Raw genomic sequence first — 15,653 nt, forward strand, 5'->3', positions numbered from 1 at the left:
AAAAAAAATTTAAAAAAAACAAAAAAGGAAAACCTTTTCAAAAGGTTTTTTTCCCGAATAAGAAAAAACCTTTGTCGAAACGTTGTACATTTGCTGTTATGTTAAACTTATATTAAAGTTTTTCTTCGTTACCCATTCATGCCGTCTCCAGCCATTATTACCCATTAATGTGTGTTTCTTACAGTGCTAGCCTTCAGTCTGTAAAAAAATGGTACACAATGGCAAATTAAGCGGAATGTGAAAAAAAAAATATGCCGTTAACGCGACTTTTATCATAAATCTTAGGCCTACTGGTACCTTAAGGAAAGGTTTTTAACGATATTAAATCTTCTGTTTGCCCACAAAAAATCCATCTCATTTCGTAACGCTCCAACCATCCAAAGCATTCCATCTACGATATGAATATCTAATCGGGTTTTAAATGTAAAGTGGATATTGAGATCAATGAAGCGTACTGGATTTCATTTTGAATAGAGTGTATCTGTCTAGCTTTAAAATTCATTCTGACATCATTGATCTTCAACTTTTAATAGCTTTTCTGCCAATAACCAGTCAGTTTTTTTCTCCATTTACTAATTACTACTACCTACTTTTGTCTTATTTCTACGTAAAAAGTTTTCTTTTATATTCTTTTTTAATCTTTAGTTCTTGATTTTTGTTTTTTATCCATCTGTTTCTTATAATAAAAGAATGACGTACTGCGACTGAAAACGTTCTTGGGGTTATCTTTATGTCTGACTTTGTTTTTTAACGAAAGGTATTAACTAAACTGATTCTTTTTTTCTCTCTTCCTTGTCTATCGCGTTCTTCATTGGGGCTATATCTATTTTGAGGTTTTATTGGTGTCTCTGTTTTTTTCTGATTCATCCTCCTCCATCCATTTTCTCTTCAATCTCTCCTTCCAAGGGTTCCTCAATTCCATGGTTTGATATCTTTATCTCAAAGTAACCAGTTTAGTTACTTCCTTACTAACTCTTTGTTTGAGATTATCAACATAAAAATCTCCTGTGGGGGTTTGTTTATTTTGAAGTTAAGCACAAAACTGCACAGTGGGCTATCTGTGCTCTGCCCACCACGGGTATCGAAAACCGGGTTCTAGCGTTGTAAGTCCGCAGATATACCGCTGTTTACTCCTGATATTTAGTTATGAAAGCAATGAAATTATTCTTGAGAACACTTTTATGATAAATTTAGAAAACTGATTTAAATTTATAATCCAACATCATTTTATTTTTCATTCTGACATCATAAAGTTTGAAACAAATGAATTGACTGACGCTCATTTGACTAACTCCCTCAGAATCAAAATGTCTCCCCAATAATTCCTTTCTGTCTGCACAGACTCTACTGTTATATTACACAAAAACTGATTTAGCAAATTAAATTACGCAAATTAAATATAAATTATTTTGTTCTTCATCGGTGAACTTAATATTAGTCTTCTGACTGTTTAAGAAGTGAAGCGATGATTGTACACTAGTCTTCTTTATAAAACAACAGAAGTATCATCAACATATCTGTATCCGCGGGCATTACTTCTAATAATTTTGTTCGTGATAACTTAAAGATAAGTTAGTTAGTCCAGAGACTAATCTTATACAACTGGCAACACCATTGATTTTATCAATGAATGGTAACTGGTGGCAAATTGCAGACGTTTGATGAAAACAAATATTCGTTAATCCGCTGGTACATTCAAATTCGTTAAATACTAAACTGAACCTTACATGCACTACTTCGTCAACAAAAGTATTCATATAATGCGATTCAACTTATAATTTAGCACTTTAAGCTGTGGGTACGTTATAAGAGTGACAGTCAATTCTTAAGCGTACGTGGTAGACTGTTTCTGATTAGCTTCTCTCCCTGTGGTCAGTAGTTCAGAGACAGTGGCGGTGGCAGATAGCCTTACTAGCTTTGCCTCAAATACGATACAGTGTATAGCATAAAAATGATATTAAAAATTTTAAATATTTATATGATATTTTGAAAGTTAAATTCTATATCCTTCCGTAAACTGTATTAATTTCTAAGTTCAGTTTTTAGAAAAATTCACCTGAGCTTAATGTTAATAATTGCTATTTTTAACATCACAATTATAATCCTGAAACTATGAAGTGCATTGTTACATTTTTACCTTCTCTTGCTTCCCAAAAGTCTAGATTTGAAGTCATTTTTCTGTAATTTTAACTAAGATTTTCAAAGTTTTTAAACAGATGTTAATACTACTTTTACATTTCTTTCTAATACTTGCTGATAGTGGCGTATATTCAGCAAATTTTAATTTACGAAGAAAATTTATACCTCATAGTATAAAGTCCATCATAGGGCAAAGTTAACTTCCAAGGTGAAAGATTAAAATATTAAACATAGTTTTGTTAAAACTTAAGACTGATACCGAAAAGCAGAGACGTATTAAACATTCTTTAGTCGATAGATCACAAATCTTAATTGATTTTTTCTTTAACTGTTGTCAACCAAATTTTATTAAACCTGTCGTTATATAAATTTCGCGCTATGTACGAAAAATTAAACCACCGTAAGAGAAATTACAAGAGAAACGTTAAATACATCGCATACATATACATATATATATATATATATATAAACCAAAACCAAACATATTAAGAGTAAATCTCTAATCTATGACTGTCACTCACAACAAATTTCAAAATTATAATGTTTATCCAGACAAATCCAAATAGAATAAATTCATTATCGCTCTAGTAACACACTAACAAAAAATCAAAAAATATAATATTTAAAAAAATTATAAATACTATAATTTTTAATTAAAATGTCTGGATAATAGCCCCCAAAAGCGTTGGGGATATCTCGTCTACCAGACATAATCGGATCAAGTAATGTTTGCTTTTAACTCGCAAGTATTAAAACTTACAACCACTCACATTCGCAGCCGTTTGTAGGTATGAAACGATTAAAAATTGTAAAATCACCATAGTATAAATCATTTTGTTGTTAGAACCATCCTTAATTTCTACATTTACAAAACTCCTAATCTCCACCTATAGACAATTATTACATGATGACAAGAACTGTATAACTCTTAGTTCAATAATAATTGAGCACACACTCTTCTCCCATAAATATGTATATATATATATATCAAAATATCTTGATTTAAATACATTTAAGGAACCAGTTTAACACATTAAATCACTCTGTAGACAAAAATTACAAGAAACATTTTCTACCACGTATAATAACAAATGACAAAATGTTTAAATTATTCCTACAGATTCAATATATTCGCATATTAAGCTATTCTGACAACTTTCGACCAATTAAAATGGTCAAACTGTTCAACCAACTTATCTATATCTATATATATATATATAAAGAGCAAGAATATGTGTGTCTGTCTGTTTATCTGTCCGTTTTCTAGCTACTCCTAGGTCGCTGGGCCAGTCTGAACCAAATTTTGTGTGATGATAGTTTGAAACAAGGGACATGTTATTGGGAGTTCACAACCCGTCCGCCCCTATTAATGCTGTTACTGAGCATTTATGCTAATTTGAAGTAAATCAACGTTAACAACATTTATAGATAGCGCCACGTCCTTGCATTAAAAACACAAAAAAAGTACTTTATTAAATTTTCTATAACACAAGATACAGTGTGAGGGAAGGGCACACAATCGTCTTAAACATCTCAGAGAGTGCGCTAGGAATACAATGGGAAAAGGCAGCAATTATTGCAATAATATATTAACTCCGATGAAGTTTCTACATAAACAACAACAATAAGGCTGATATGAAGAACCGATTATTGAGATACACCAACATCCTATCTTGACCCATGACTTTTCAACTGCGACCAATGACCTTCAATTAATTAATCACGTGAAACACTGTGGAAGGACAGTAAGAGCTGGATGTTGAAAGCAGGTAACAGAAAGCACACTACTTTGGCCGCTACCTCTTCCAACGAAGTCACCCTGACCATCACTCAGTGTATACCATGTTTTAAGTATATACATATTGAGTTCTTAAAGCTTATACAAAACTTTTGGTGAGGTAATAATGAATACTGTGATAATATGTTATAAATATATTGTGTGAAAGTTAGGATTTTTGTGTTATTTATCATAGTATTCACCCCCCACATTTTTTTAAGTTCATAACCCGGACAAAGGACGGGTACTTCAGCTTGTAGTATTAATAAGTTAAATATCATAAATATTGCATGTTCAAAAGAAGTTAATAGTAGACCGTTCGTACCCATTTGAGGGCTTAGGAGTTGGATAACAAAGTTACAGCCAATCTCTTAACGTGGGTGGTAGGTAGCAAGACGCTGCTAACTAGCTACCTTCCTTCAAGTTAGGCCCCCAGTGGCACAACGGTATGACTGCGGGCTTATACCGCTAGAAACCTGGTTTCGATACCAGTGGTGGGCAAATCACAGATCGCCCTTTGTGTAGCTTTGTGCTTAATAACAAACAACAACAACATTCAAGTTAGTAATTCAAAATTATAGACTATGGCAGATAGTTTTAGTGGCTTTGTCATAAATACAAATACATATTTACATCACGTTTCTTGAATTTGACACCAAACTGTTTCATTTTATTTTCAATAGTAAAACTATGGTCAAATTGACGGTGTAGTGACGAACTCAGTATTAGTCCCTAGCTTAGCTCGTTTATTCTTAAGTTGTTGTGAACAAAACTATCTAATGGAGTGTCCGAAAAAACTAAACTTGTTTTATATCGCAAATATTTTGATTATGCTTCAGTTATTTTTAAACTAACTTACAATTTGTTCTTGATTCATTAAATACTAAGTAGCCTAGAAATAAATGTTACTGTTGATTAACAAACAGATTCCTGTTTACCTTTTATAAACTTTTATATGAAAAGATCGAGTAATTCATTTTCTCTCTTTACTTATCATACCATAATACTACCTCTGATGGGTAATATTTTCATTTTAATAGCTTGGAACTTTTAGTTTTGAGGAAATTAGATAGTATTTTAGTATTTTTAAGTTAGCTAATGATTTTCGTTGTTTCCATCATAACTTTAAAAATATCAAAATCAAAACAATCCCTTTCCTATTTTTATTATTATTAATGTTGTTAACAATTATATGTATAAACTCTACATCCCGAAGTCATACAGTTTGAGGTGTCCAAATGATTCATTTTTGTTTTTATTGCCATCAGGTGACCTCGAGTACGCATCATTAGATATTTTTGCTTCAAAGACATTACTTCTATATTCAATAGTTATGCGCTCCATAGCAGTTGTTTTTTTTTGTGTGTAGATGAGGCTACTTGAAATGGACAATTTGTTCTTTTCCTACAATAAAAGAAAATCTTAAACCCGGTGAAGTTAATTTGTCTCACACCTATCAACCTTAAGGACTGTGTAGAACCTCTGATATCAGGACTTTCATTATTAAATACATTTTGCTAATTTGACTCCAAACTCTTAACTAGATGTTAATAAGACTGCTCTTCAATTTCTTTCAGTTCGTAATATAAACAGAAACAACCAAAATGTAACTGTTAGCGTTAATGATATTACTTTGTCAATGGTGTTCTACTGGAGTCATTCAGCTAGGTATTGCTTCCTTGCTTCGAAGTACTCTTGAATTATCTTGCATACACAGTACAGCGCTAATACAATATTGTCGTGTTATATTTAAAACTGGAGCAGTAAAACCAGTTTTAAAAACAAATTCCTTGAATAATTTCTCACGACAGTCATTATCGATATTATGGTCACTTTTTTCTTGTTGTTGTTGTTGTTGTTGTGGGCTAGTGTTTATCAATGATCCTCCGAAAGAATTCCTACATCAAAGAAATAATATTTAGTTTCATATATTTAGTTGAACACACTTCAGTCATGTATCACTTCTAATCCAAGTTGAAATCTCCCTTCTCCATAACTGAACAGTGCCTTATGTTTAATTAACGTATCTAATTATAGCTTTCAGTAATGGATCCCATTTTTTTGCTTTCACCTCCATTGATATACTAAGCCTACGTTCTGCTCGTAATTTATTATGTCTTTATACGCCAAAAGATTATTCATTTATCAGAATAAACTCACTTTTCTTAGTCAAAGTGGTAATTTTTAGATAAATTTAGAATTATCATCTAGCAAGTGTTCGTAATTCCGCCAAAAGAAAATTGTCTCACAATATTTCCGGATGTGGACACACTAAACTATTTTTTGCTGATCAGCTAGAACTAGGTTTACCAAGAATGGATATTCTACAGAGAACATCACATATCACTACTAAACCAGTCGACTGTCTTCACTTAGGTCATGAAGCTTTCAACTGGAGTTTGTTTCCAATGGCTTAATTTTTTTAATCGCGTGATCAAATATTTACCCAGTTTCTTCTTCGGGCCCTCCAGAGATACAGCGGTAAGCCTGCGGACGTGTAACGCTAAACATCGGTTTTCGATACACATTGCGGGCACAACACGGATAGCCCATTGCGTAGCTTTGTGCTTAGATACAAAGAAACAAACAAATCTCTCTTCGGTTTTGGAATAATAGGGTCCAGACTTTACACTGAGAAGAAAAACTGACTACATTGGCTATATATAGACTAGACATATCCTATTTATTAATGGCATCGTGTTGAGGATCCATTGTAAGGAAGACTGTGCTGCCAAAGTTACAAATCCGTTTTTGTAATTAGGAAGTTTACCCTTTCCTAATGCAATGTAATTGGTAGCTGAGTGCACAATATTTTATCAAATGACTGGATCCTATGCTCTAAAACTGTAATATAGTGTTCCTTGAGCAGCCGCTCCCCCTACCCCTCAAATTAAAAAAAAAACTCAGGTTAATCTTCCATATGCTTATATAAATACTTTCGCATCTATCCTAGTCAGATATCTAACCCTTCCACCATAAGTAAAAGGGATCGTTGACCACAGACTGCTATAGAGAACAGTATTCAGTCTTGGAGGTATCTTTTGGGGTCATCTTTGAATGCAATGTTTAGTCAAGAACGTTAAGTGAGTATCGCCAATTTCATTTTAAATAATTAAAATTTCCATCAAGCCACCGTTCTGTAAATTCGTTTGGCACTATGGTATGGAGCACACTCATACTGCCTATACGATAAGCCAGACAGCTGTAACTTGTGAAACTGCCTGTTTATAGCTCTTTTAGGGGTGAGTTTTTCAATAATAAATCTCCAATGGGTACCGGAAGTATCTGCTCCAAAAAGTTATTCCATTCTACAAGTAGAAATTTTGTCAAACGAGCACTTTAAAGTCAAATCCACCATCTTAGAAAACTAGAGCTCTTCATTTCTAGGTTTTACTTTTAATTAATTCATTAACTGCTGTCAGGTAATCCTCCAAAAACTCCCTTTCTGTATAACACAGAGTGCAAAAAAAAAAACTTTTTAAGAAAAAAAAAGCATATTCCAGCAAGAAAGGTCATCATTATTGAGCTAAAGGACAAATAAAAGTTACAAATAAAAGTTAAAAAGCACAAAATACTTATCTCTATGTAGTTCATAGTGGCACCAAGAAAAATATGGTTTAGTCATAGTTTGGAATGTTCTGAAGTACTACTTCTTGCAAAAGAATACATAAAAAAATCTTATGTAGTTTTTCAAGAAACGTAAGACAAAGAAGAAACGCTCTTTACTTCATCAGAGCAAACAGGAATAGTCACAATGACAAATATAGTAACAAAATATCAGACTCACAATATTCTTGCTCAGAAACACTAAAGAGCATTTAATTTCACATAAAACATCCTCTAAATATGGCTTTTTCAATAAAAAATACGATATTTTTTTATTAATTTAGGCTGTATACGTACTGTAAAACCAGAAAATTACATGCATTCTTAATATTTTTCCTAATGTACATCTGCCATGCAGTAAGTGGTTATTTCTTCACTCTGTTGCCAAGATTGTTAAGTTTTGGACATAATTCACCTTAAATCACTGGAACAACCGCAACTTTTAGAAATACCCATAATTATCCAGCCTTCTAAACTAGCATCAACTAAGACTTAGTTAAGTTCAAGCAAAAATACAGGGTTTCCCAAAAGCACTTGTACAGAAGAAATGTAAGATTTCTACAATTTTTAAGGAGTTAGTGTGCAGGTCTGTAATCCGAGGTTCTTCATGCTCCGTTAACACCAAATAGAATCGTGTTCTGCACTTCTGGGGCCGTGAGTGCATATTGCATAAGTGTAATGTAAACATTATTTGATTATAATTGTTATCATGTATTTTAATTACTATCGATAAGCATGGCAACACCCACTTTGAGGTTGCATTGTGCCAAAAACCACCATGTGTTGTAATGTTATCCCACCCATTCCTACCTTGTTTGCTTGCTTTTTGGTGCTCCCATTTCTACTTCTTAATTTTATTATTTAAATGTTTTTACACTTGTCTCATAGTTTTTTTGGTACTAAGTCTCGAGAGTGACTGGACTTTAGACTTATCCTTCTCGTAGCTTTCCTTAGAGCTATTTCTCTAAGATTTCCTTGCTGTTGTTGAGATCTTTGCAACAGTTATTCTTCTTTCTAGTTCCGGTGGCAGCCTTTTCTTTGGCTAGATTAATGGCTAAGGCTTGTTTCGCATATTCAGCGTTACTGTTTCTTACCTTATTTCTATTCTTGAAGTAATGCTTTCTTCGTTGGTACAAAGACTTTTCAAGGTTATCAATACAAGATTTTAGTTATAACATAGATCTAGAGAATCTACATAGTCCACGTTTTCTTATCTAGCTGATACAGCTGCAGGCTGACCATTATCGCAGACGTATAAGCAATCGTGCACCCACACGTAATATGAGAGTGGGTTTGTACTTGGCAACTCACAGAGCATGCTCATAATCATAGAATATGGCTACTAATGCATTCTTAACTCGTTAGTAGTGTTTTAAAAAAGGCTATTGTTATTACCAAGGTTATGAGGACAACTAAGAAAAACGCTTTTAGCCAATGTAGCGTAATTCAGTCATGTGCACTTAGATTTATATAAGGTGAAAACAGGAGAGCTATGCCTTTCCAACAACGTTAGTCAGTCAGTCAGATAGTCAGATTAACAAATGTGTGTTTTTATGAAATTCTTGTTTTTACTCTACCGACTCTCTCAAATGCTTAGGTGGCTTGTTACTGTGCAGTTGGTTTGTTTACTACTCAACATTATGTATAAAGTGCTTATAAAGTTGGTTTACACGCTGTTTGCAGTGTGTTTGAGATTTAAATTTGTATTAAACATATTGAACATCTAGCCCATTCCTACTATAAGTACTATCGTAATTATAATAACTGATTTACAGTGTAAATACTAATGAGGCCTGTATTTGTAAGGCTTAAGCTATAAAAGGTGTTTTATGAACAGAGTGAGGATTAGAAATGGTAAGTTATGATATGAAATATGAGTTGTTTCTTATATACTAAAAGATACAGAGTCTGGTGGTTGAACACAGTTTCAAAGTTACTAGTTTTTAACTGGAGTAGGCTTAAGTATGAATTAATTTAAAATCGCGATTAATTCAAAAGAACAGATTATGTTTCTAATACGTGAAAAAAACACGAACTTTGGGAAATCGTTGCGTTCGATCGAAGAATTGGTAATGTAAACGTGCACAAAACTGCCTTTATATTACAAATAACTTCCAAGGCTATGGTTCTCAGTTGAGTACACCATGACAAATGGCGTCTTATAATCTATATCACTGTATAATCAAACGAGCAAAAATAAAATACAAAGTCTGGGCTGTCATACATCGTTTATTTCTACACGCAATTCCAAAAATCGCGAATTTAAAGATAACAATATTTCAGCTTGCTTCCAGAAGTTATTATCTAATTAATTTTCTTTCGTATGGTCACGTTGCTGCCAATTTTTTTATGCCTTTATATTTTTCGTAGAAAATCCCATTGATTGTGGAACGTCTAATCACAGACACTGTTTTGTAGCAGATGACACTTATGGCATAGTTGGAGCTAATTTTCCGGCACTGGAGTTGATGGCGCTTTACACAGCAGCTGCCATGCACGATTATGATCACCCAGGCAGGACAAATGCATTCTTAGTATCCACTTTTGCACCACAGGTGGGTGATAGGATAGTTCTCTGTATTGTTCGAATGTTTGATACCTGGTTTCGGTGGTTGAAAAATACGTCTAGTATTTAGAGTAAAAAGTACTCCAAGTGTCTCTTACATTTATATCTAATGACAATGTAATTGCCCGATGTAAAAGCAAGAGACACTGGACGTAATTTTTATGCTATTCGGTATTATGCTTAATGGTATTTATGACTGACTTAGTTTTGTTTTTGTTATGAAGTTCTTTAGATTTAGATAGATTTTTAAATCATTGCACCATCATGGAAAGACTGTGGTTTGTTTAATGGTATTTATGACTTAGTTTTGGATCCACAGTGAAACTGAAACTGTCCCAATCAGTGCATTCGTAATGTTAGGCAGTGACACTGGATAATCTTTCGAAATAACTAATTATTTAAATATCTAATGGAATAGATAATCCCTAGTTTCTGTGTTACTAGCCATATCATGATTGCTCATTTCATAACAACCTAGAGATTATTGTGTGGTTCACAAGTAGGACAAATGTCTTAGCATGATATGCACAAAAGGTAATTAATACAATACACATAAATATAAAAATAAAACTCAGAATTAACCTATTGTTATTACTTAGTGCTTAGCTCAACACTGTTTATTTATCATGCTTATAATGAAAGTTACTAATATGTAGTAGTTTACTGAATATTTTTGAGGATGCAGTTACAAAACGAAAATGATTAATTTCGGAAAACAGAATGTAACCCTCTCTAGTGCTTCTCCCATACTAGGTTTAAGTTTAATCCAGTCATTCTATACCGTTGCTCTCCAATTACTACATTAACACCTAAACATATTTTCATTCAGAACTGCTGGTGTAGCTGAGTTGCGCACATCTTTATTTCTTCTGGTGTTTATTTACAAAATGGGAAACCTGTTCTTCAAGCGGTAGAATTTATCGAAAAAATTTCAGTGTCAAACACGATTGTACAATGTAGACACTTATCTAAACTTATTATATACAACAATTAATCTGCTGTGGAAAAGTTTCAAACATGGAGATAGCTCCTCCACTGTTTTCTCAACTAAATTCACCTATAATTCATAACGCCACCTTTTTCCGTTTGACGAATTTTAAAATATAATGTATTCAGACGTTAATGAAGCAACCGGAAAGCGGCGGCATATAACAACCGCTATGGAATAGCTGAACGCATGTATACAGATCAGCATAATAAAATAATAAACAATATGCAAATAAATAAAATCGTTTAAAATTGGTTTAAGTATAAAATTAATATTCCTTTTCACATGTTTAAAATTAAAATAACTTATCCCCAGGGAAAGTTCAGTATTGCTCCAATTGACAAGATTGGTTGTAAATTAAAATTACTAGATTTGAAATAAAGTTCATTATTGCTCCAATTTGCAAGGCTTATTCTAAAGTAAAACTATTACACATCAGAAACAGTTCATCATTTCTCCAGTTGAAAAGAATGGTTATGTGCTTGATTTTATTTAAAAATAAAATTATGCTGAAGTTCTAATTAATGAAATTCATCACAATATTACTATTGTTAACTGTAATCTGAAAAATTATATTGTTTTAAATAATTCTCTAAAGGTTCTAAAAATGAAATATATTGATTGATAATGTATGATTTAATTTACCATATGTATATGCTGTCCCTAAATCATAAACAAATCCTATAAAGTTCAGATTTATTACTATTTCAGTGAAAACTACATCGATGCTTTATGTTACTATTCTTTATGAAGCGTTATATATTTCATTTGAAAATAGTAAAACTCATACTGAATGTTTAACTGTTGAAGGATTATCAGTAATAGCGATTCAGGCTTAGAGTGTTCAGAGGCTCAGTTCCACTTCTCCCAAAATTACCTTTGATATTACTACTTTATTTATTAAACTAGCCTTATCCGATTTATAGTTTTTAAATTACTAGTCAATCAATTTTCAAATGATATTACATTGGTACTAAAATATTTTCAGAATAAAAACAATATAAAAGTTTATCTAATTTGAATATTTTAGTCATTTTATTATTTTCAACAAACAAGTGAATAAAAACAGATTGACATATTAATGAAGGCTAAATATTCAACTAATGTTGGTAAAATAAATTTCTTCTTCTACGAACCTTTTCTTAAAACAGTACTCTACTTCTCAAAAGTACAAATTTAGCTTTCATTATATTGGCGATGTAGTAAATATTAATAAACTAACTATTGTTCAAACCTTTTCTTCAATTTATCATCCAGAACCAGGTACTCAACACACTAATAATACTGCATCTACCGCACATGATCAAGATTTGAGTATTGTTTTTCTAACGAATTTAAAATAAGACCCAAAACTTGAGCACTTTCGAATAATTGACTATTCTTCTTCAGAAGAACTAACGAAAATGTTCAAGTGTCCATATTTGATAATAGATGTGAATATAACTTTCGTGTTTTTCACATTCCACCTCCTAACAGTGTTATCCCTTATACTTTTTAATGGAGTGATTATTTCACAAACATAAAATATTGTTGTTGTTTTTGCAATAATAATTTCCCTCTTCTTAAGTAATGTTGTTTTATGGACAAAAAGACTAAACTTTGATGGTTTTTAGGTTTGAGAAATTATCAAATTCTACAGATTTTTTTAATCAATATCACAATTTATTAGAAAAAATCTTAAGATTTATTCACATCTTTCATTAAATATTTGTATTCCTTAGTGTAGAGAGCGATGGTAGGATAAGGTCTTATTTTTTTACAATATCAATACTGTGTTTTAAAAATTACCATTAATGAACACGTATTGATTAAACAACTGAGCCTGAAGAAACTATCATCAAATAATTGTGTTTGTCCAACATGTATTAAACACGTGAAGTGACTGAGTTGATGTATTAAACACGTGAAGTGACTGGGTTGATGTATTAAACACGTGAAGTGACTGAGTTGATGTATTAAACACGTAAAGTGACTGAGTTGACGTATTAAACACGTGAAGTGACTGAGTTGATGTATTAAGCACGTGAAGTGGGACGTGACTGAGTTGATGTATTAAACACGTGAAGTGACTGAGTTGATGTATCAAATACGTGAAGTGACTGAGTTGATGTATTAAACACGTGAAGTGACTGAGTTGATGTATTAAATACTTGAAGTGACTGAGTTGATGTATTGCAAATTAGTTCTAACTTTCTATTTTCTAAAATGTGACTTGAATGTACTTCATTTTTAAGAGTGGATGTTGGGATACTATATCAATACCATCAGGAGGGCTGTATAATTCTGTTACATCACCGCAATGTTCATTTTATCTTTGGAATTATGGTCGGACGTACGTTCTTATTTAAATGATAAATATGTACATTATGTATAATCCTGTTTTAGCTTCTTTTTTTTTTCTCTCCTTCCTTATTGGAGTTACTACTATAATCACAACTAGTCGTGAATGGTAGATAGGCGTGGGATATTGGTCATTGAGCAACTACCCAGTATTTACCCTTGGGGGGGGGGGCTCTTGCTGCAATTAGCTTTTGCCAAGAGCAAGGTTATATCTTTCGTATGCATCAAAGGCTTCAGGACCACTGAAATAGTGAACAGAGTTAAGTGAAACATCTGTATTGTAAGTAACATCCTAAAGCTTAGTTAAGTGTGATAAACTGGTTGTTCAGGGTGCAGTGAATTATTAATAAAGACAGTCACAATTAATCCCAGGGAACAACCCAATAGAAAACAACAAATTTAATCTGATTAGAAGCTTAACAGCTCGCGTTTCCTTTTTAGCTGTAGCATCATAGTATCGATTTTTGCCAGACATAACCGTTTAAGTTAAATGACATATTTTTAAAATATATTTGAAGTCTTGTTATTTTTCTAAAAGTAAGTTGTTCATTTTGACTGAAGATAGCAGTATCTCAAAAAAGAACACTTGAACACTTCAACACCATTTTTCAGATAATTTTGTTCCAGAGTAAAATCGAACAAAAAGATGGTGAATCGTTTGCTTGTAAAGTATAGCTAACAAAAGGAATACTAGTTTTTATTTCTTAAATATTTAATAAAAAATGTATATGGCCATGTGAATCTCATTAACGAATAGAATCGATCGACTCTATTTCATGACTACATCATTAGATGAATCTCTACTGCTTCAGTATTGTATATATCAAATTTGTGGCTTTACTTACGAAATAATACACTTTTAGTGGCATATTTTGAAACTATTTGTTTGTTTGTTTGTAGTTAAGCACAAAGCTACACAAAGGGCTATCTGTGCTTTGCGCACCACAGGTATTGAAACCCGACTTATACCGTTGTAAGTCCGCATATTTTTTTCTTTTAAATTGTGGTGTTAGATTATGTTTAATGACATCACAATATATGGAAACCTTGAGTTTCCTTTAACACACATAATTGTATATGACATCTCTAGCAGATCTTGTATGACACCTATCTATATGCAACACAATGGTAGCTGGTCTCTTATGGTACTTCTGTGTTTGCAACACAACCGTAGATGATTTTTTATCGTAAGTGTCTATATGCAATATAACTAGATAGTTTTTTATTGAACCTGTCTATATGCAACACAATCTCTTACAGTACCCCGCTGCCTCCAGTGTCTCAGCGATAAGTCTGTAGGCTTATAACGCTAAAAGTCGGGATTCGATACATAGATAGCCCTTTGTGTAGCCCTGCGCTTAACAACAAACAAACAAATGGTACTTGGTTATTTGCAACACAACTGAAATTGGTGTCTCACAACAATAGTTGGTATCTTATTATAGTACCTGTCTGCATGTAACAACTTTAGTTCGTATCTCATGGTATCTGTCTGCATGTAACACTACTATAGTTATAATGGCTGGAGACGGCTTAAATGGGTAATGAAGAAAAACTTTAATATAAGTTTAACATAACAGCAAATGTACAACGTTTCGACAAGGTTTTGTCATCATCAGGTACAAGTAATTTACACTGACACGGATATATATATACAGATTGAACAAATAAGTCACATGACCGGAACTGTTGTGAAACTTAGAAGAGGTAATCTAGGCACCCCGGTGTGTTGGTTTAGAGTAGGGTTGTTTTGTTCAATTAAGATGGATTCCTTGATTTTTCGTTTGTTTATGTTGGGTTCTTTGTTTAAAATGACTGTGTTTTTAATAGATATACTATGGTTTTTTGAGCTGCAATGGTGAAAAACATGGGACGGTTTTTTATTGTGTTCTGTCAATCTGGTTTCCAGTTTTCTTCCTGTTTCTCCTATGTAGAATTCTGGGCAGTTATTGCATGTTATTTTGTAAATTACGTTGGTATTGTGTGATTCTAAATAATTTTTGTTTAGTAACGATTTTAATTTAGGGCCGGGTTTTTGTGAAAATTTGACGTTGACAGGACTATTGTGTTTACTGGCTAGTTTAGTCCAAGTGTGGATGATTCTTGAGCTGGTTTCAGGAACAAAAGGTAAACTGCAGTGTAATGTGCTGTTGTTGGATTTGTTATAGTCAATTTTGTTCGTGAGCTGAGTTTTATTGTGGGGAATGTTGGAGAGCTTTTCAACTATAGCTGGTGGG

At 32.7% G+C, this 15,653-nt stretch overlaps 1 protein-coding gene across 1 annotated transcript in view; it reads left to right on the forward strand.

Annotated features, from left to right (window-relative positions):
- LOC106457036 (cGMP-inhibited 3',5'-cyclic phosphodiesterase A-like) overlaps positions 1–15,653 on the forward strand; it is a 307,645-nt gene that overhangs the window by 270,275 nt on the left and 21,717 nt on the right. Inside the window, exon 10 of the mRNA XM_022382847.1 lies at positions 9,893–10,077. Coding sequence (XP_022238555.1) covers positions 9,893–10,077 — 185 coding nt within the window. The remainder of the gene's footprint in view (positions 1–9,892; positions 10,078–15,653) is intronic.

Source organism: Limulus polyphemus, unplaced genomic scaffold (genome assembly GCF_000517525.1).
Source record: "Limulus polyphemus unplaced genomic scaffold, Limulus_polyphemus-2.1.2 Scaffold284, whole genome shotgun sequence".
NCBI lineage: Eukaryota > Metazoa > Arthropoda > Merostomata > Xiphosura > Limulidae > Limulus > Limulus polyphemus.